The sequence below is a fragment of the Asparagus officinalis genome, chromosome 6 (genome assembly GCF_001876935.1).
Source record: "Asparagus officinalis chromosome 6, Aspof.V1, whole genome shotgun sequence".
Taxonomy (NCBI): Eukaryota; Viridiplantae; Streptophyta; class Magnoliopsida; order Asparagales; family Asparagaceae; genus Asparagus; species Asparagus officinalis.
The window spans coordinates 7,307,615-7,329,500 of NC_033799.1; the positions used below are offsets into that span (position 1 = coordinate 7,307,615).

The 21,886-nt window shown below is 35.7% G+C and overlaps 2 protein-coding genes across 3 annotated transcripts; both read right to left on the bottom strand.

The window, feature by feature from the left end:
* On the bottom strand, nt 231-6,888 carry LOC109844937 (fatty-acid-binding protein 2). 2 transcript variants are annotated; one of them, XM_020414112.1, is made up of 11 exons: nt 6,711-6,888; nt 4,972-5,468; nt 4,555-4,765; nt 3,380-3,455; nt 3,103-3,205; nt 2,400-2,468; nt 1,527-1,563; nt 1,351-1,425; nt 1,220-1,271; nt 1,090-1,134; nt 231-570 (listed from the first exon to the last, which is right to left on the bottom strand). In XM_020414112.1, exons 2-11 carry the CDS (start codon nt 5,460-5,462, stop codon nt 473-475), a joined length of 1,257 nt encoding a protein of 418 aa, XP_020269701.1. In that variant the 5' UTR covers nt 5,463-5,468; nt 6,711-6,888; the 3' UTR covers nt 231-472. The 2 variants fall into 2 exon arrangements, with proteins under 2 accessions (XP_020269701.1, XP_020269700.1); XM_020414111.1 differs by having other exon boundaries at nt 4,972-5,527.
* LOC109844499 (pre-rRNA-processing protein esf1-like) lies at nt 8,925-20,417 on the bottom strand. The gene is made up of 7 exons (XM_020413553.1): nt 20,112-20,417; nt 19,461-19,583; nt 19,110-19,339; nt 16,671-16,833; nt 11,695-11,823; nt 9,987-10,768; nt 8,925-9,419 (listed from the first exon to the last, which is right to left on the bottom strand). Exons 1-7 carry the CDS (start codon nt 20,343-20,345, stop codon nt 9,215-9,217), a joined length of 1,866 nt encoding a protein of 621 aa, XP_020269142.1. The 5' UTR covers nt 20,346-20,417; the 3' UTR covers nt 8,925-9,214.

The window sequence follows — 21,886 nt, forward strand, 5'->3', positions numbered from 1 at the left end:
CCCACCCCAAAAAAAAAAAAAAATCCAAAAAAAAAAAGTGCAGCAAATCACCAGTGTTTATTGCAGCCCCTTTGTAAACAAACACGGGAATCCAAAGCCGAGGCGCTTACTTCAAAGTACGAATCCCACCCCAAAAAAAAAAAAAAATCCAAAAAAAAAAAGTGCAGCAAATCACCAGTGTTTATTGCAGCCCCTTTGTAAACAAACACGGGAATCCAAAGCCGAGGCGCTTACTTCAAAGTACGAATCTCTTTTCTAATAACCAGTGAGGCTAAACTTCTATTTTCACACGGGCAACAAAGTTTACATGGATAAATCTTGGACATGGATACGAGATGATATTGTTCATCTCTCTATTTTACATGATATATACCGTCTACTTTTAAATCTGATTCTATCTCTATATTATGATTGTATAAAAGAATCGTCTGCTTGGTACCGAGACAGCCGTTCAAACTAGTTGATTCTTATCTTAGCATCTCTTCATTAGGCCTGCAACATTTTGTGCTATTTCCTGCTTGGTTTGCACTGATACAGGAGCATCACCAATGTACATGTCGAAGAAAGCCCCTGCATATTCAATCAGCATTCAGCATTCAAAATCTTAAGAGCGAGCTTTGGAGTGCTTTTTTATATGCAGGTAAACATAAAATATAGGTGGAACATATGTTTATGTTTTGGAAACTCTAAATATCTGATGTTCAAAGTAAGATACGGACCCTAAACATCTGATGGACTACACATTATTCATAATTTGATGTGAGACAGGAAAGTCAACCAAACATTTTTTATGATTTGGAACCCGTCACCCAAAACAAAAAGTTCTGCTAATATACCAATATATTTAGGTCAAAATGGTTTAGATTAGTGAAATATGCTCGATTGGGTGGTTAAAATCTACAGGAACAGTCATACAATTGAGCCTCTTATAACTTATTAATTTCACAATCTCATGACACTGAGATTATGAAGTTTGGGAAGCCAAAAGAACTTTATTTTTTTGGGTAACCCATGAAAAAAAGTAGATTCCAAGAAAAACAATGATAAACGCATAAACTTTAAAGTTAACATAGAAAGTATCCGACTTACTGCACAAATCTTTGCTGTGGACGGCACCAATAAGATTACCACCAACTGCATATAACATCATTTACAAGACTCAACATAAATGAGAGGAAAGAAGAAGGAAAAGCACGAAGACTTAGCCAGTAGTACTCACTTTCTGTTATCAGCTGGCCCTCTACTGTTTGTTTAAAATCAATAGTTGTGCCCTGAAATTTATACTTTTACTGTAAGCATGATAAGTATCCTCAGCATGATAGTTGATAATGCAGAAAACATGCAGCTTACCACAGGTAATGGAATTTCTTTCTGGAAATAAGAACCAAATGCTCTCAGGCAATGATAATCTGTGCCAGGGTTCATCTAATTACGAATGAGGAAGAAGTCAGCACAATGCATCTGATAGAATATTTAGAAACAGCTAGCATGTATCAAATCTGGTAGATCAGTGCAGTAATAGTTACCTTCTGCAACCGAGCCCGGAGCGATTTCTCAAAAGCACTGCAATAAATCATTTGAGAATGTCACATGGCAATGTTGTCAAGCTCGTGCGCGCAGTGATGTCTAATATAAAAGGCGTCATAAATAATGAGAAACATAATGGGCCTTAACCTAGGAAAAGCAAGGATAAATGTTAACAGGTTCCATAGTTGCATAAAGTACTCAAAATGAGCACCTAGATAACATGCCAGGATCAATTCACACCATTCTAAACCACTAACTTAAGCCTTCCACAAGGAAAAGCGCAACATCTTTTCAGAAGAAAACACCAGCGATTAAGATGATCAGCTACAGGTTGTTCTCCACTTCCCAAGCAATACCAGGTTCCTATTCTTGTAATATCTTTAGGCCCCCCCCCCCCCCCCCCGTTCTTAGCTATATTGAGAGTTAGTGATTTCTGTGTCCAGAAGCCAGTAACTTGTATGGCTACTAAGTTTTGCGCTTTAGAACCAAATAACAAGTTAGTGGTTGTTGTCATGTTGTGAAGTATTTGTCATATAGTACCATATGGATTGAAGAGCTGAACCTAACATTGCCATTTTGGAGGTGCTATTTTAATTTATCCTGCACAGATTTGGTAAATTCCTATTTGAGGCTTTAATGAAGGACATTTATCTGATCACAAAAAAGCATATAATGACAAATCCTAGCAATTGTAAGAACTTATTCTTGCAAAAAACATGGTGCAAAAGTACAGTCAAGAAATGAAAACCACCAAAAGAAACTTCCTTCACAGCAAAGGATATTATAGAGCATATCAGACTGACTATTAGAAAGTGGCATCTAAAATAATGAAAAACCATTCAAAATTTTCTTAGAATAGAATGGTCACTTACTCTCGTACAGTACTGATTTTGAGCCCATTGCAATTAACCACCAACCTGACAGTCATATGAATATCCTCCCTGCATGGTTATCAATGAAAATGTGTTACATTTAAATAAATTCAAGCATGTGAAGGAGTAAATAGATAAATTAACACTGTTCACTGATCACAGATCTAGTTCCCACAAAGATATAATAAAAACTATCTAGCTTTTAATGGAAAAAAAACCACTATGGTTCATTGATTACCAAAGAAAAGGGGTTAATTGAAACACATCCCCTGTAATATAAGAGGTGAGCTATTTGTTACTTCTGAACTTCCTCATTTTAGACCCCCTGACACCCAAAAAAGGAGCTATTTCACCACTATATGCAGTATGCACCAGTATTATAAAATCTGTATCTTCAAAAACCTATAATAGAATAGGGGGTCTCTATGTGACCCACTAAAATATCAGGGATCTTTTTGTAACATGTTGTTGACATCACATCAGGTGACACCCACTTGATGGGTACAAATAATGGGGGTCTAAGTACTGCTAAAAAAAGTTTAAGATGGCTAACCCCCTATAGAACAGGAGGTGGATTTGCAATTAACCTAAGATAAGAAAAGAAAAAGGCTGATGCTGAGAACTGAGACATGATACCATCTAAAGATGACCGAAAAAGGATATTAAATGATAATAATGCAAAGAAAATTTCCTAAGGGAATACCTGAGAATATCTTCAAAAAACTCTGATCGGTTTTCCAACTCATTGACTGGCACATTGGCATATTTGGGACCCAATTTCTTACAGAGTGAACTGGGTTGGACATCTACATGAAAAGAAATAGATTAACAAAAGAGACCCTTAAGGATGACATTCTAAAGATTGTCATTGGAGGTTAAGACTATAATTAAACTTCAGATATGAATAACTGGCAAATCATTAAGAAAATTATCAGCAAATGAAACAAGCAACAACATGAAGAATAAGAAGATATACTCACAAAATCCAAATGCATAAACCTTCAAAGTTTTTATTTTTATTACTCTCATACTCCTAGAACCAGTTCCAACAAGAACCTGAAAGAAGAGTAAGAACATGTTATATTGATGACAACTAAAAGTTAATAAAATGCTACATAAACAGAAAGGTTTACATCCGGCAAACAATATGACAAACAGTAACAGCAGCAACTAGATGATAACTTCACAAATATAATAACAGAACAGTAGAAAATGGAAACAAAAAATTGAGAGTACAAAGTACAACTCCTTCAAAGTGAAGGTGAAACATCATTTATTAGCCAAACAAACATTAGAAGTCCTCTACCATGGTATGGCTTTGTATCCAGCCTCAAACATGAGAACTAAGCAATGCAAATCAAAGAGTTGTAGAACAATGTCTACATGAGCCATGGGATAAAGTAGCAAGAAACAAGTGGCAATCTTCAAAACTAAATTCAAACACAAAACATCAACCAAATTCTTCCTCATCATACATCAAGGCTGCAATATGAGGTGCAGGCAACGTTGCAGGTGGCAGGATCGTTTTCAGACAATGGCGGGGTTGATGGCATGTTGTAAATGGAGGTGAAAACATTGGAGGGGTTGAAGCTCTGCCGAGTGGGCTCGAACATGGTTGGACATAGTCATAGAGGCTTGATCCAGGTCAGAGGTAGTTGAAGAGGACTCATTGACTTGACTTGTGGAAATCCTATAACGTCTATGGCTCAGATACCATGTCAATCAGTCTAAACAAGAGCTATGTAAATCTTTTTATTTATAACCCGCTAGTTAAACATGTGAAACTTCCAACACAAGAAATCATTAAAGTATTCTCAGCATATTCTTTTATACGCCATTAGCATATTTCTCATCTTTTCTCTACAGTTCTTGAGCAATGATTAAAATGTGGACAATAAGTATTTAATAATTAAAGGAGCTCCCACTAAAAGACCAAAATTGTAAACAAATTAAGTGGACTGATGGCCGTCATTTCCTATGAACATGATAAAATCATAACAGAGGAAACTGGACATGATCAAATAAGTAATGCGAATTTGGGCTGTATTCCGCAGCTAATTTTCTACTTATTCTGCCCTTCATGTGTGTAATTGAATACCAATCAACCAAAAATGAATTGCAATTATAGACAAGTAACAGATTTTGGGGGAAATACCTCTGCTGTTAAACGAGAACCATCTTCGCCACAAAAAGAACTGTCTAAGACTGAGGGGAAGGTAATGCCAGTTTTTGGTTCAATTGTATCTCTTGCCCAGAATGTGTTTGTTATATCAAGACTATCACAAGCTCGATAATCATCCATAGTCCCACTTACTTGATCAACATGGTCTTGCATTGGGATGGAACCAGCCAGTACCTTTGAAGATCTTATGCCCATCAACAACAGAAAGAATTAGAGTAAACAACGAAGGACTACTGCCCAAAATGCTACTAAGTAATCCAGTAAGCAGCATATTAAGGTCAAATAAAACATTCTAGGCGATATCAAAGTTTTATGATGTTGCCCCAGCATAGATATAAGAGAAATTGTATAATATCATTAGCCATTAACCAAGAAGTTAAGAACACTTACAAATTGTCAAATGGCGGCATTAGAGCTGCAGCTAATGATAGCACAGAAAAAGCCTGATGTTTCTGAACTTGCTTTTCTAAGAACCTTATGGCGGATGATGCAAGCTTAGCAAAAAACACTGGAATGCCAGATCCAGCATCTGCTCCAGCAGCAAAATGCAACCAAAATGGCTCTTGTCTTGAAGAAATAGCATGTTTAATTTGTGTAGGAAATAGGTTACTTCTAGGCATTGAGCCCCGTGAGCTTCTTGACAGTTTACGAAATATATTGAAATTTGACCTGGTAGAGGACCATATAAATAATGTGCCGGCGTACTTGGAGATACAACTAAATGTTTCTTGAAGAGCTAAACTTCCAGATGTAATAAAATGGTGGGAATGGGACAAAAATTCTGCCCCAAGACCTTGTGATAAGTTTGGATCTGCAGGGAAGATGTTACTGTATCCGCCATCTATATCCAAGTTTGAGAAAAGGAACCAGTTATTCCGCATGTTCAGCTGTTGAGAAGAAACACCATAAGCCAATATGCTTCACTCACAAGTCTACTCAAACCTCCCTTCTCAGAGAAAGAAAGACAATAAGAAAGAAACTTGGTCTTGGTTAAAAGGAAAAACATTGTAAAGGTCGATTATAATAGAACTTGAAAGTCTTAGTTCAAGCATTGAATGATACAAAGAACCATGGCCCCTGCCAGAGAATTCATGCTTAATCCAACAAAAGTTTTAGTAGTCCACAGATAGAAGGAAACAAAATAAGACCAGCAGAACGAACACTGAGTCTGAAATTTAATTCACAAGAAAGATAAGCTAGGTTTTCAACAGCTTATGATCACCCAAACATTAAGCTTGAGATGAAGTAACTAAGTTAATAATTTAATCCATCATGAAAGTATGAACTAAGATTGATTTCTGAAAAAAAAGGAATGATCATTTACATCATGCATCGTGTCATGGTCTCTTCTCATAAAAATCCCCATGCTTCCCCTCATGCGTTTGCCTTTTACGACATTTTCTTTGATCTTTTGAAATCTCAAATTGCCGTGAAAGTGCTTCAAAAAAGTCCAGGTAATATTGTGGTGCCTAAACTCAACAATCTTTGCTCATAAAATATAATGCCAGAAGAGTTTAACTCAAACCAAGCATTTAAAGACAACCATCCTCGAAATTTAGCCATGAATATTACATCATGAATTTATTGGGTTCAATGGTGGGCTAGATTGAGTGAATGCATAACTATAATCTTATCGCTTCTCCTAAGTGGCTGGGGGCATTGAATACCTTCCGTTGCATTTGACCAAACCATCTCTCAATCGATTATGTCTCACTTTACGAGGGGAGTGTAACACAAGGCCTTGTATAAAGCAAGCTAATTGATTGCATAAAGCAGAGCTACTTTGCTACAAAATTCATTAAACGTCACTAATCCTGAACATTATGAAATTATGTACACTACTTCCACCTATTTTCCTTTCTCATCCTTAATATCCTTAGTTCCTAATATTTTCCCGCAATTTTATCCTAAACGTTACCCAAATGGCTCAAAACAAGACAGCAGCCGCTAATGCGCAGATCAACATCAAAATTTTTGCATTTGTTCACAACGCCTGAATCTATCTGCACCCTAAAATCGACAAATAAAACTCACGAAGGATTACACATTGGCCTAAATACACAGGATCTATCGAAATCATAACGAGAAAATAGAGAAAATTTAGAAACAGAAGGCTTTTCGGATCAAACCTTGATTGATTTCAGAAGCTCAAAAACCGAAATTTTCGCCGAAATTGATGGGATCAAGAATCCGACGAGACCCAGCCTAGGGCTTCTCCCTCTCTTCTCCTCGATTTCTTTTCGAGTCGATTTATCCCCGACGATTCGAGAGGGAGGAGCGGGAGGAAAGAGAATGAAGAATATTCGTAGCCCGTTTCAAGGGAGGCGTCCCTTAAAAGTGATATTTTCTTCTTAATTTCCTGGAGCTTTTCATATCAAGCCTTGTACAGTTACTATTTGCAAATTTAGTCCTTTTAGTCTCTATGACTGGTCAAATTACTTATCCCTTCGACTTTTAACGAAGATTAAACGCGAGGCTTACCGATCACTCTTGTTTAAATTTAAACGTGCTTTGTCTGAAATTTGTGTTGTAAAATCATGTTGAGTTGAAAAGTTTTGACTTTTAGACATTAGATGGATAATGACAAGCTTTCATATTATGTAAAATTCTAAAGTTCACATCTAATTTATAAAAGAGTATAATATGTTTTCCTTAACTAATTGGAAATCATGGTTTTATTGTCAAACATGACAATCCAATTAACTATTTTTTATTTCAAATCGCACGCTCTTCTAAGGAGTACAAAATCCATTTGAACAGTCCACACGCAAATGAGCTATTGGATCCATACCAAAAAAAAAGAATGATCTTTTGGATATCTCCGCGATTCTTATGATTACAACGTCACATTTGCGTGTAGGCTGTGCTGATAGGATTTGCATGTGACAATCGCGAGCAAATGCTTGATCCATGGTTGCATCGCATCAGATTGTAAGATGAAAAAGACACCGATCAAATCTACTCAATTATAAGCTAAAGTATGTCGGTAATGTGCGAGCACACGACATTTTTCGCAAAAATGGAATTGCCAGCGGTTAGTATGCAAAGCTCTTCTTCTTTTCGTGAATTTTTTTTTTTTTTTTTTTTTTGCTTTATTCGTGTGATGACGGGGCCGCCCAAAAATTACAGCACAGAAGAAAGGAACCGAGGAATGCGTGTTGACGCCGAGTCCTGCCGCTTTCAGGTGCGAATAAATGGCCGATAGTGACGTGGCCGACCGCGGATCGTTGATTTGGCGTTCTTTTTAGAAACGGGCTTGGGCTTTGCCCTTTGGTCGGTGGGGCCCTGCTCGGTACGAACCGAGCACATGCTGGTTGCGTGACGGTGGGAGAAACGTCGGCCATTAAACAGAGCCACGTAGTCTATACTTCTGGTTGTTGTTTGTAGCTTTGTGCTGCATTAATGAAGTCCTTGCAGGTCCATACTAATTGGGTCCAAAAACATTGCGCGTTACAAGGGGCTGTTTGGTTCTCTGTTTTTGAGGGAAAGCCATTGAAAGCCTATTAAAAGTGTCAAAAGTGTCACTTTTTGGTATGCTTTCAAGCAAAATCCTCTTTTTTAGAGACGTTTTTGCTTAAAGCCTACCAAAGAAGTGACTATTTGGCAGGCTTTCAAGAGAATTTTTTTTTAACCAAACAGAAGCTCCTCTTTAAAGTGGGGTTGGTTTAGGTTAAGGGCGTTGAAACTACAAATGTAGTTGCAACATCATGAATGGGTTTGGATTGATGTAGTTGTTCCAACTATATCTATTAGTATTTGGTTAGATGTAGTTCCAACACAAAAATATTATTGTAACTCTAAAATATTGCTAAAAATATGGGTGTTGCATTCACACTAAAATTTTAGTGTGTTATAACTACATTTTAGTTGCAACAACACTTAGATACAGCAATTTGAGATGCAGCTACTGGTGTATACATTTGTTACTACAACAACCTTTAACACAAACACGTAGGAGTTATTGTTTGACAACTCGCTAAAACTGGGACATGTTCAAATCCGGCCCAATTTTAGTCTATTTTGTGTTTTCTTATGTCATTTTTAGCTTTCAAAACCTAGTCAAAATTGATCCCACCGGGCCCAATTTTAGTCTATTTTGTGTAACAAAGCCGAGTTACTACTAAGTTCAAATAGAAAAGCATTTCAACAAAGCGGTCGGAACCGTACCGTGTTGTAAATACATTTGTTATTCGAATTACCTGGTGCCACCTCGCATCAATCCTTGTGAAGAAGTATCTTTGTTCTTTGAAAAGGGTCGTCAAATAGTAAAATCTCTTTCTAGTTTGTAAGAAGTTCAACGTAAGAAGAAGATAAATATACCCTACGTGTTATTCTACCTTAAATATACACCATTGAAGTATCTTTGAAAAATAGAAATGGGTGTCAATAACAATTCACAAATACACGCTTGAGTACAATAATAACATAGTACAAAATCAGTCACGCACCCTGTATTTTGTACTCAGAAAAACATAACCCGAGCCTCTCTTTTTTTTTTCCCTGCTCTCAATTTTCCTCTACTAAAGCAGCCGCATCTCACAACAGCATAAATAACAGGCCGGAAATAAAATACTACGAAGCTAACAAAATTCTTCACAGCCAGTATAAGATGAAGGTACAAAAATAAAGAAAATCATCTGCTCCTGGTACCCTTTTTCAGATTTCCCAGGTTTCTCTTAAGTGACTGAACAGTTGATGACAACTCGTACTTCTCCTTCTTCTTCGGATCGTTATTAGAGATCTCAACTTGTTCCGGTACATTTGCGGTTTCTTCTGATTGCCCTGTTTTCTTCACTATCTTCTGTTTTCCAAGCTTCTGACGAGCATACGCAGCACTCCTGTGGAAGCGCAGAAAAAGGAGAGTAGGTTTCAATATGAATTCAAATGGCAATGAGATGTGGGTTTGAATCATTTCCACCGTGAGGAATCTGTACTTTTAATCTAGACATATATTGCTTATGAGACGATTGTAATTTGCAACTCACTTAAACAAAAAGTAATTTGTCACTCAAATTTTTGTTAATTCTATATTAGACCCACAAGAAACTTCATATTTCTGAAGTACATGTGGGTCTATTTAACAAAACTTAATAGATGTGAGGGTCATGTTCAAAACAACTTCAGATTTAGGGGTCTTACCTAAAAACAACTTAATGGATTTGGGGTTCTGATATGCAGATTTAGAGTCGAATAAAGAATCAACAAAGATTTGGGAGCCTAATCTACAAAGTAATAAGTGGAACAAATAACAGGAAGACTTGGTAAATGTTAGATTTGAAATGAATCACAATCACCTAATATAGATAGATAGAAGACAGCGATTCAAAACAGTGGTGTGCTCCAATTTTATTAGGTTAGATGTGGAATCAAGCATCGTTTTAAAACTGAGGACTTCAAGACTATACCTCTTAAACTGTGGATCAGTGGGATCCAAGGCAAAGAGATGAGAATTGAATAAGGCAGAGAATCGAGGATCAGATGAGGGATCAACATCAGGTAACTTAGCCTCAAGAGATTCTTCCTTCCCCTTCTTTCCTTTGCCCTTCTTAAGTTTGATCTTGTACCCCTTTGCATTCTGACCTTTACCATCTTGATCTTCCGCGAACAACAGCTCCAGTTCTGCTTTACTCACTTCCTGGTCCTTGTATTCATCCAGAGACTTCTTCCTCTCTTTTCTACTACTCTTACCTTTTTTACTCTTTTTTGAATCTCCCTTCTTCTTATCGGCAACCTCTGCATCAGAATCAGAAGGCTCTTCTTCCATAAAGAAATCATCAGGCTGATCAGTTGCTTCTTGGACATCGGAATCACTGTCATCATCATCATCATCAGAGTACTTTGACCGATTCTTCCTTGCCTTTCTCTTCTCGCTTCTTTTTCGAAGAACTTGTTCCCAGACAGTTTCGGATTTTTTATCCTTTTTCTCGAGAATGCGCTTGCTTAGGTCCTCAAGGCCAGTATTAAATGTGATTTCCATTTCTTGGTCATTGTCCTCATCATCATCTTTATCTGAACCAGAGCCATCTCCAGAGAGTAGAAGCGCTCGTAACTTTTCTTTATGCATATGTTTTTTGGATTTACCATCAGGCGGAACCCCTGCATCTTCATTCTCACTGCCATCAATTTCTTCTTCCTCGTCACTAGCATCACTATCACTGGAAGCCAAGTATTCATTCAACTCATCCAGCTATACGAGATAAAGAAGGATACATCAGTAACAGCATAAAACATGGATATTCCTTTTGCTAGATTAAAAGTAAAAAAGCCCTTTAAAATGATACTCATGAAGCAGCTTTATTTCAGAAGTTTTATAAATAGAAAACCGCTACGATAATAGAACCGGTAATCTTCAGTTCTACTAAGACTCGCGATGTAAGCTCACAAAAAAAGCTTATAGGTACAACTAGTCACAACTGAATATCTACATTCCAACAGATCATATGATCGAATTAACTGTAACATGAGTAAAAGAAAACCTCAAAACATCTTTAAGGATAACTAGTTTTGAAAATGAGCAAAACAAATAAAGGCACAAGCATGCAGAAGCATCATGCAAACATACATACAAATACCTGAAACAGAAATGACTTCTCCCAGGAAAAATATTGATGCTTGTGTCCCTGACACATCACACATGCTCATGCAGCTTACAATGCCCAACCACTAGTTGTGCTCTATCTACCTTTTCGTGAAGGATATGCAGGAAACATTTAGTAATCAATCAGTCTTATCAAAAATCATTTATAAGTCAATAGCACACACCTTTTATGTTAAAAAACCACGAAATTAATTTCTCTGTCATTAATTCATGACTTCTGATTTTTCATATGCAAGCATGAAAAACCTATATATAGCATAAATGGGATAATCCCAAATGACCATGTATATTGGCCCGAGCTATAGACTAATCAAATATTTCATGATTAATACTCGATTTATGTGTCAAAACGGCACTCGTGTCCACAACCAACAATCATGATTTATTATTGTATCATAGATCATAATTCCTGACAAGACTTAAATTTATTGACTTAAAACAGAAGGAGCTGAAGTAATGAAAAGGTTAAATAGAAACATTTGGGATACAACTAGAAAGGTCATAATACTACCAACCTGATCAGTGTTGAACTTCCGTTTCAAAAACTTTGTACGATTCGGTTCATCTTCCTCCCATGTTAAGTTAACCTTGCTGTGTTGTAAAGCACGAGTATGGAAATCTGGTACGTTGTAGCTTGTAGGTGGCTGAAACAGAAAAATGAATCACCAAGATATTTAATGGAAAATAACTGTCTCATAAAGCAGGCAATAAGGGTTGAAATAAAATACAAAAATTACAAATTGTAAAATGGAAAGTAGTAATCTGCCAAAAGTCATCAATATTTTTGTGCCCGAAATAAAAAACAACACAGAAAGAAAAATATACAATAATGTCGTACATGAAGAATGAATTACCATCAAACCATATATACATCAATAGAATTATACAAATGATAAATATCATTTATGTTTTCTCCATATTGTAACAGTCTGAATAATCAATTTGCTTCTATCTCAAAATAAATATAGTTTGAAATGTGTTTCAGCTATTAACGAGAAAGGAAAGAATTAATCAGAAATTTAATACAAGCTAAATTGCAAAAAAACACCACGAATTCATCTCTTTTAACATAAAACTAAAGACTGTTGGCCTTTTTGTTATGATGATGTTTTAACCAGTGTTTTTAAGGGCGCAGTGAGGCGCGCGCCTCGGGCGCGAAGCGCTTCGGCGCAGTGGATTAGCGCCCCGCAGCAGGTGCGGGGCGCTTCACTTTCGTCGGGCGCGCGCCTGGGGAGCGCCCTGCAGCGCTTGACGCAAGCGCAAGGCGTGCGCCTCAGACTCGAAAGCAAAGGAAAGCAAAGGAGAAAGCTGTAAGCAAAGGAGGAAGCTGGGTTATTGGGTACAAACCCGGTTCAAACTTAAACCCGAAAAGAAAATAAGAAGTTGGGCTAGGGTTCTGTCGCTCATTCTCCCGATACCCATTATTACGGTCTCCACTCGGCAGCAGCAAGCCACAACGACAAACGACGGCGACGGTGAGCTCAATCGGTGACGGCGAGCGACGATCGACAGCAGCTAGTAGCCAGGTTCTTCTCCTTTCTTTTTTCGATGTTTTCCAGTTTTCTTTTCATCGCTTCTCCTTTTTTTTCGATGTTGTTTTCCAGTTTTCTTTCCTTTCTCCTCTTTTCCTTTTTTTAGGTCGGTGAGCTCAATCGGTCTTCTTTTTACTTTTTTGTACCGTAGGCATTTGAACAGTAAAAATTAAATATTAATTTGTTACTGTAGCTACTGTTAATTGTTAGATTTTCCTGATTCTTCTTTTCTTCTTTTTTTAACTGTTTTTCTGTACTGGCATATGCTCACAAATTTTCTATGTAAAATTAAGTATTAATTTGTTACTGTAGCTACTGTTAATTGTTAGATTTTCCAGATTCCTCTTTTCTTTTTTTTTCCTGTACTGCCATATGCTCACCGAAAAAAATTTCTATGCAAAATTAAGTATTAATTTGTTACTGTAGCTACCGTTAATTTGTTACTGTAGCTACAAGAAAAATATATATTTGTGAAACTTGAGTCCTTGACATTTTCTATGTAAAATTTCACAAATATATATTTTTTCATGCATCTTGTATATTTTTAAAATTTTTGTGGTCTGGAGTGCGCCTCGCTTCGCTCGGGCGCGCGCATCGCATTGCGCCTTGCGCATGTGCGCGTAAATTGACTTTGCGCTCCGCATTGCGCCTCGCGCATTGAAAATACTGGTTTTAACAAACAATTTACAACTAATATTGTTTGTCTAGTGTTTGTGTTTTTATTTATTCTAGACAAACAATCTGTTGGAGGTTGGATGGTCTAGAGCTTTCACGATCATATCCATTGGAGGATGGAAGGAAATATCGGTATGAAACCATTACACAATTTAAGTCATATTCAAGATCAAGCTTCATCCGCAAAGTTTACCAAGATGAGCTATATTGAAGACATTCAAGCTTGGGTAATTTAGTTTAGGTTTATACTTGTGTGTAGATACTTCAAGCTCAATCACGTACACACATACAAATATTGGTTTCTCTCTCTCTCTCTCTCTCTCTCTCTCTATATATATATATATATATATATATATATATATATATATATATATATATAGAGACGATAGAGAGAGAGAGAGAGAGTAAAACTTCTGTCAACTTAAGTGCGACGTCACAAGTTTCTTATCCATTGATGATCACTTGATTGAGCTACATTGTGGATGATCCGTTCCGTTCAACTTGATCTACATATTCTAAAACCTCAAACACACAAATTTGAGGTGAACCCGTCTAGTTTGACCCTTCATCACTCGTGTCAATTTTAACGGTTTCGAGTGAATAGAACTTTTTACATCTCGCACGCTAGGGTCAAACCACAACGAGCTCACACCAAATTGTCGGTGTGTTGGGTTTTTAGAATATGTAGATCAAGTTTAACCGAAGCGATCATCCAACAATATAGCTCAATCAAGTATCATCAAATGGATAAGAAACTTAGTGGCGTCCACTATATAAGTTTACGCCAAGTTTTGCTATATTACTCCTATTATATTATATATATATATAATATATTATATATATATATATATATATATATATATATAATATATATATATATATATATATACAAGTTTTGGTTTTTGGTTTTCATGTTTACATAAATATGAATTTGTGAAAATGTTGAATAATTGGTTTATAGACTTAACAACAATAGTTTATATCTTTTATTAAGTCTATAAAATCATTTTATAAAGTTTTAAAATATTGTTTAAGTCAAAATGTTAAAAACATGTATGTTTAGTTTTCATGTTTTGGACTAGTTTTAAAAAATCATGAGTTTTCATAATTGGGAAGTGCAATTTGAAAAATTCCTTTTTCAACATGTTCATATTCATGTTTATAAGCATTCCCCAAAGTTTTACATTTTTTAGAATTTATTTACTATTTTAAAAGAGGTTTGAAAATTTAAATTTAATGTTTGTTTCTGGCTGATAACTTGTTATCAGTCGACTGATGGATTTTATCAACCAACTGAAGAAATCGTCTGAAAATTATAAAAGTTTCTGTTTTTGCGATTGATGAACTATCAGTCGACTGATGAACTATCAGTCGACTGATGAGTTTATCAGTCGACTAATGAGGTCTTTAGTCGACTGATATGCTGTGTACTGCCTGTAACGGTCAGCTCATCAGTCGACTGATGCAACCCGTCAGTCGACTGATGGCCCAACGGCTAGTTTTTTCTAGCTTTCACTGTTTTGGGTATTTTTGTCTTTTGTTGGGTTTTTCTTGAGCTTTGGGGTTTCCTATATATACCCCCTCATACCTCAGTTCTATTCATCATTTAAGAGAGTTTTTAAAACAAGTTTAAGGGTGTTTAAAGTTTGTTTAAGCTTGTTTTCAATTGTTTATGTGAAGAGGTTTTCACAAGAGGAAGAAGAGATCATCATTTCGTGTTTGAGCTTCAATCTCTCATCTCTTTCACTCTTGTTTTTCAAAGAAGTTTCTCTAAACTCAATTTCTAGCTTTACATATAATTATTGCTGATTATGTTTTCATTAAGCTAGATTTTATATTGAGTTTAGTTTTTATTTCACTCATTTGAACACACACAGAGCTTTTAGTATTTTATACATTGTATAATTTGGGTTGTGGTGAGTGGTTCTTGAGTGTGAGTTTAATTGAGTTCTCATCCTTGTTTAGAGTACAAACTATTTGTAATTGAGCTTTATTTATGATTCACATTGTATTACACTTGTACACCAAGAGGAGTGTAGATGTGAGAGACGTGGTCGGTCCCAAGAGGAGTGACGTCGGTAGTAAAACCTAGTGAGATGTAGTAATTCTGAGCACTTGAGGGAGACACGTGAGAGGCCAACACTTGAGGTGATATTTGTGTAGTTGCATTGTGAGTAATTGTGAATGTTGATCGGTGAGCGTTGAAAACCGATACTGTGTGATGTAAACGTTTTTCGGGTGAACGTCGAAAACCCGGTTGTGATAGTGGATTCTTCCCGGGAGTGGGGAGCGGAGACGTAGGTTGAGGGGACCGAACTCCGTGATCATATCGCTTGTTTGAGTTTGCATTGACGTATTTATTTGTACTCATTGTTCATTCATTCTATATTGTCATTGCTCATGTTTATGTGCCCGTAGTTTACATATCCTTGCGCATATAAGTTATTGTTTATCTTATTTGCTAGGATAATTTGTTAATAAGTTTTAATTGGTATTAAATAGGATTAGATTAGCATAAATCCTATTGTCCCCCCTAGGGTGCTTTCAAAGACCACAGTATACTAGCTTCTTATAGAAATTCCCAGGAACCTTCCAAATCTCTTATTAATCTGGCAACAATTCTTCCTCTGTTTTCAGGACAACCAAGTCCAAAAATTATCTCGCTATGGAAAACTAAATTGGAGAGCCAACCTCCATTCCGAGCTCAGTTTCACAGATGGTCACTAAGGGAAGAAAGTTCACTGAAAGTTCAAGGGAAATTCAAGTTGGTCTATAATAAAGCCAACAGTATTTACTTTCAGTAAAATGCGTACAGATTCCTACTCTTTACTATTTTGCTATAAAGTGTTGAATTTATGAAATACACAAAACAAGTTGGAGATTCACTTTCTCTTGAAGTGTCTGTTTGTGTGGCATCTGCAGGTGATCAAATATCAAATTACTTTGTAGTCAAACCTAATTTATCTACAAGTTTCCAGCTCCCATGCCCAAAAAATGTCGAAGATCGTTTTCATATGGCAATATACTTTTTGAAAAAGTCAGATGATGTGACAATACAGAGAGATAAGCAACTTTAGCTGCTATGAAGAAAAGGAACAAGAAAGAAACTGCAAAAATGTTGTTATCTTCAGAAACTAAATCATTGTTCGTCTTTCCAGTTCTATTAGAAGTCTTAAGACATGTCAATTTTAGTAAACACAGCTTACTTAATTTTTAAATTCTAACATCAAATCATTCTCATAAACCGGCCCATTTAAAATAGCATTTTATTTAGAAACAAATACCTCAGCTGTCATGTCACGAGGAGGATGCTTAAACTCCATAGAGTCAGGAATGAATCGCAAGTCAAACACATTTGACGTTCTTAGAAGCTCAGTGCCATCAAGATTCTTATAAATGTGGCTCGCAGTAGCAACTGAATCAAACACCACAACGCCATAGTAATAACTGGAAAATGAAACCATACAAACTTTCAATCAGATGACTTGTTACAATAAGCTACATGTTAAGAGTTTCTGATAAGAATTTCATTAAAGCAAAAGCTTAGATGTCTTTTAAACTCATAGCTACACAAAAGCAGCTATTACACCATATTGTCAGTTTGTAAAGAAAGGCTAAAGATCAAAAAACAATGGTTGCAAGTTCAAATAGTAAAGGTTTACCAGCTAGACTCCAACCAAGGTGACCATAAATTAGAATTATAGCACAAGTTATGATCAACTACCAAAACATTTGATACAAAACCACCAAAAGCAAAACTTTATACAGCTACAGTGAATCTGCAATTGGAATTCCATTAATGAGGAAATGGTTTGAGATTAATTTATCTGCAATTGGAATTCCATTAATGAGGAAATTGTTTGAGATTAATTTATCATGTTGTGCCTAATTAAGAAGCCAAGTCTGCACCATCAAATCTCCTTGAATCCCTTCCAGTAGGACTTTTTTTCTTGTATTTTTTATAGCAAAATTTCAACTTATTTTTAGGGTAGTCCTGAGGAACCAAGTATGTAGGAGGAAAATCAGGGGCAAACGCACATATTTCTCAAGCTGGGCAAGTGCCCAACCTGAGATTTGGCAAAGTCATTTTGGTAATTAGTTTGAATGCAATATTACACCCCATATTAAAGAGATGGGACCCACCTTAAATTCTGTCTAATTGACTCTCACGTAAACTTTCCTATCTTACCATTGTTATATTATATGCATATCACGGTCATTCAATTCTAATGTGGTATTTAATGACAACCAACTAATTTCTACTTGCCTAATCTCATTTAAATCATAATAATCACTATAAACAAAGCCAAACTATTGAAATTTTTATCATCTAAAAATCAATATTAAATATTAAATATTCAATCATCTCCTACGCAATTTGCATCATCAACTTCGATTCTTTCTTGGATTAATTCATAGTGTTCTTCTTTTAGACAACTTTTAGACAACTAAGTGTATTTAAATTTATTTAAATATTTAAAAATATTTTTCTGGTTTTTTTAGAATCGTAAATATTTTTCTGGTTGCTATTGCCATTTATGATGAAAATTTAATCTACATAAAATTTATATTGCTCTAGTTAATTATTCTCTAATTAATCATATGATACTGTGCCCGATCTGAATGAAAAACCTGGCTCCGCCCCTGAGGAAAATCGCAGGATGACGTATAACAGCCAGTAGGGGTGGTAAACGATCGAATCGAATCGAATACTAAGGTGTTCGTATTTGTATTTGTTTAAAATTATCGAATTCGAATGTGAACTCTAATATTCATATATCTAGTTTTTCGAATTCGAACTCGAATACTTGGTATTTGATAAATATTCATGAATATTCACGAATACTTATCGAATATCAAAGTATATTTATACCGCTAAAGAATTTGATTTTCAAATAGTATTAGAATTCATAAATAAAATGTATTCCTTTATAATATATGATGTATATATATTTAAATTAAAATTTTAATTAGAAAACAGATTTAAGATTATTTAAATCTTAAAATCGGTATATAAAACTTAAGTAGAAATGGTATGTGGGTTAAAAATATGACATCATATGTGCAATAATACAAGTAATAAATTGTGATCAATTTTAAACGAATATTTAATAGACAAACGAATCGAATATACATCTGGTTAAATTCTATTTGTTAGAAAACTCGAATACTAAAAAATATTTGTTTAATGGTAAATGAACTACGAATCGAATATGACCGAATACTTATTCGAACAATTGTCGAACTATTTGTTAATTATTTGGTTCATTTCCACCCCTAACAGCCAGGATGTGAAACAAAATATTCAAGTGATGTTCTCTGGCTTTGAAATAAACAAATCAACTTATACCCAAATGAGTTCAAATTATTTCACTGAAAAAAATAGTATAAATCCAGTAAAATGGAAGTTAAGAGAACACTATAGAAAGAAATCTCACAACATTGACAAATAATATTGAACTTCTAACGTGCTGAATGTTCAAGTTAATATCATATTTCTTCAAAAATAATGAAGACGAAATACAAATCCAATTAAGAAGCTCCCACGTGTCAGAGAATTAAAAAGCATACAAATTAACTGAAGGATGGGCCCTCAGAATTAGACAGTAATCATTATATATTTGCGTGAAAACGGCTATACTCTGACTTACAAGAATAACGGTTTTCTGCATAAAAGTATAAGCAGAGAAAATTTAACTAAAGTAATGATTTTAGACAATTACCTTAATTTATTCAACTCATATGTTCGTAGTTTTTCATTACGTACGTTTTCATCTTCACTCTCCGATTCATCTTCGCTATGTTCTTCATTGTTATTGATCAGAGCAGATGGGCCACGAACTGCCTCAACCTCCATGCACTTAAGACCAAATTCAGATGGATAAATACTCACCGACAGAATCTGTCCACCTTTCGGGAGGCATGAACTTATTGTTACATACAGATCAACAGCCTACAAAGAAAGGCAAATAATCTTAGTTTAGTGTGAATAGCCAATAAGATGATGTGTAACTTCATACTTTCAACAGTCATTGCTACGATCACATCAATAACGGTCTGAGAGGCATACAAACCTTTATATGATCCCAGTCCATATTAACAACTGCAAGTCTGTTAGTCTCTTGTTCAGTTAATGTTAATGATGTATCCTCATGGCCTGCCATCAGATAAGTAGCAATATCGCTTTGTACTATGTCCTGTTAAAACACGTAAAACGAATTCACTTAAACAATGAAAAAAATTCTAAACCAAACAGATAACCAAGTCACCTTTTGCATGAAAAATATCATAAGATAGACATATTAGCAGATAACTTCCAGAAAGAGGATATAGCATTAGAAGTTCCAACAAAATTTTAAAACAACTAGAAGAAGAAGAAGGCCAGTATCAGACTGCCACACAAATTTTTATAAGCATGATATGATGAGTGGAAGGCTATGTTACCAAGACACTTCATCTTGGCTCCTGTATCCATGTCTGACACTTCCCGTATCCGTGTCCGACACTTCCCATGTCCGTGTCGGACACTCCTTGATCACTTCTTGAGTATATACATACATTTATGCATATGTGTGCCCAATTATATAACACATGTTTTGGTTTAAAACACTCATGGTACATTTCTTTGACGGATATCTTACACTTCACTTCAATATTCAGAAAACAGCGATAAAAAGAGAAGCTAAAAACATATCAAATGTCAAGCAAACAAACAAAATCTTCACCTCTTCGTCGTCGAAATCATACTCATCCTCATCATCAGTCGACGAACTCTCCCCCTCTGAAACTTCGACCTCCGATCCACTTTCTCTCTCTTCATCCTCCTCCTCCTCCTCTTCTCTCTCCTCTTCCTCGTTATGATAATAACGCGTCAAAGGATTCACCTCCTTCTCCTTCTTCGGTTTCCCTCTCTTATCAACAGGCGCCGACGACGAATCGAAACTTTTATCCGACAACATCTTCGCGAATCGAGAGTCGATCGCCACCTTCGATTCCTTCTTCGGCACCCGCTGGAACCGCGGATCGACGCGAACCGCTCGTCAGTGACGACGGCGTGCTTGTCCCGGCCGTGCTTCCTTCGGTTATCTTGCTTTGCCCTAGGCTTGCCGTGGTCCGGTCCCGCGTCTTCATTCTGGTTCTGTTGAAGCTTCCGCTTCTTGTTTTTCTTTGTCTTTTCTTCTGGTTCGATCTCTTGAGGATCGTTCTTCTTCTTCTTGTGTTCGTTGTTCTTTCTCTTTCTCTTGTCGTCGTCGGCGGTGGCCATCGCGGAATGAGGAGGCGGCAGATTTGAGATGAGGGTTTTAGGGATGGGAACTGGAGGTAGAAGCGGGTTTCGGGTCGAATAGGCTGATCACGGACCCGGACATGATTTCGGGTTTAGATTAAAGGATCCAAATTTCACAGTGACTTTTGTATGTATACCCCTTAAATTATGCGTATTTGCAGAACTATATCAAAATCTTAGTGTTTATAAAACTACACCAAAACTAAATACATATTATAAAATTTAATCGTATTCCTTTAATTTTATTCACGTTCTATTTATTACACTATAATTATTCTTGAAATAAACAAAAGAACTAATATATATTATAAATTTTAACCATGTTAGTCTTATGTTAAATAAGATAAATATTTCACTTTAGATATCAGGTATTATTCAATAAATATACCACTTTAATATTTAAGATAATAATATGATCGGTTATATTTATAAATTATATTGTAGTTTAAGATAATATAATATTTAATTAAAAATCTAACATCTAATCTAATACTATAACATATTAATATGTGTGTCTGATATATGAAAATTTCATGGATAGGAATATTAATATAAATATAAATGTTAACCTCTTAGGGATAGGAAAATTAATATAAATATATATAAATGTTAACTGTTAGACCCTAATGCCACTAGGAAAGAACCCTAGAGGGGGGTGAATAGGGTTTATGATAATCTAATCCGATTTAAATGCTAATTAAAACTTATTAACAAATTATTCTAACAAGTATGATATACAACAAGATATATGCAAGGATAAGTGATATGAACAAAGAGATATATATCCTAACAAAGAGGTATATGGTGAAATATATGCAAGGATATATAAACTAACACAAGGGTGAAATAATCATAAATAAGATAGTGGGCAATATAAACAATGAGCAATTGACAAAGACGTCACATTTGCGTGTAGGCTGTGCTGATAGGATTTGCATGTGACAATCGCGAGCAAATGCTTGATTCATGGTTGCATCGCATCAGATTGTAAGATGAAAAAGACACCCATCAAATCTACTCAATTATAAGCTAAACTATGTCGGTAATGTGCGAGCACACGACATTTTTCGCAAAAATGGAATTGCCAGCGGTTAGTATGCAAAGCTCTTCTTCTTTTCGTGAATTTTTTTTTTTTTTTTTTTTTGCTTTATTCGTGTGATGACGGGGCCGCCCAAAAATTACAGCACAGAAGAAAGGAACCGAGGAATGCGTGTT

Excerpts from the sequence above, each read along its gene's own strand:
- LOC109844937 (XM_020414112.1), bottom strand. The coding sequence starts at position 5,462 with ATGCGGAATAACTGGTTCCTTTTCTCAAACTTGGATATAGATGGCGGA. Across the intron at positions 1,272-1,350 it reads AAGAAATTCCATTACCTGTG|GGCACAACTATTGATTTTAA; the intron begins GTAAGCTGCATG and ends TATAAATTTCAG. Across the intron at positions 1,135-1,219 it reads GGGCCAGCTGATAACAGAAA|TTGGTGGTAATCTTATTGGT; the intron begins GTGAGTACTACT and ends TGTTATATGCAG.
- LOC109844499 (XM_020413553.1), bottom strand. The coding sequence starts at position 20,345 with ATGTTGTCGGATAAAAGTTTCGATTCGTCGTCGGCGCCTGTTGATAAG. Across the intron at positions 19,584-20,111 it reads ATGATTTCGACGACGAAGAG|GACATAGTACAAAGCGATAT; the intron begins GTGAAGATTTTG and ends GTGTTTTAACAG. Across the intron at positions 16,834-19,109 it reads TATGAGTTGAATAAATTAAG|TTATTACTATGGCGTTGTGG; the intron begins GTAATTGTCTAA and ends TTCATTTTCCAG.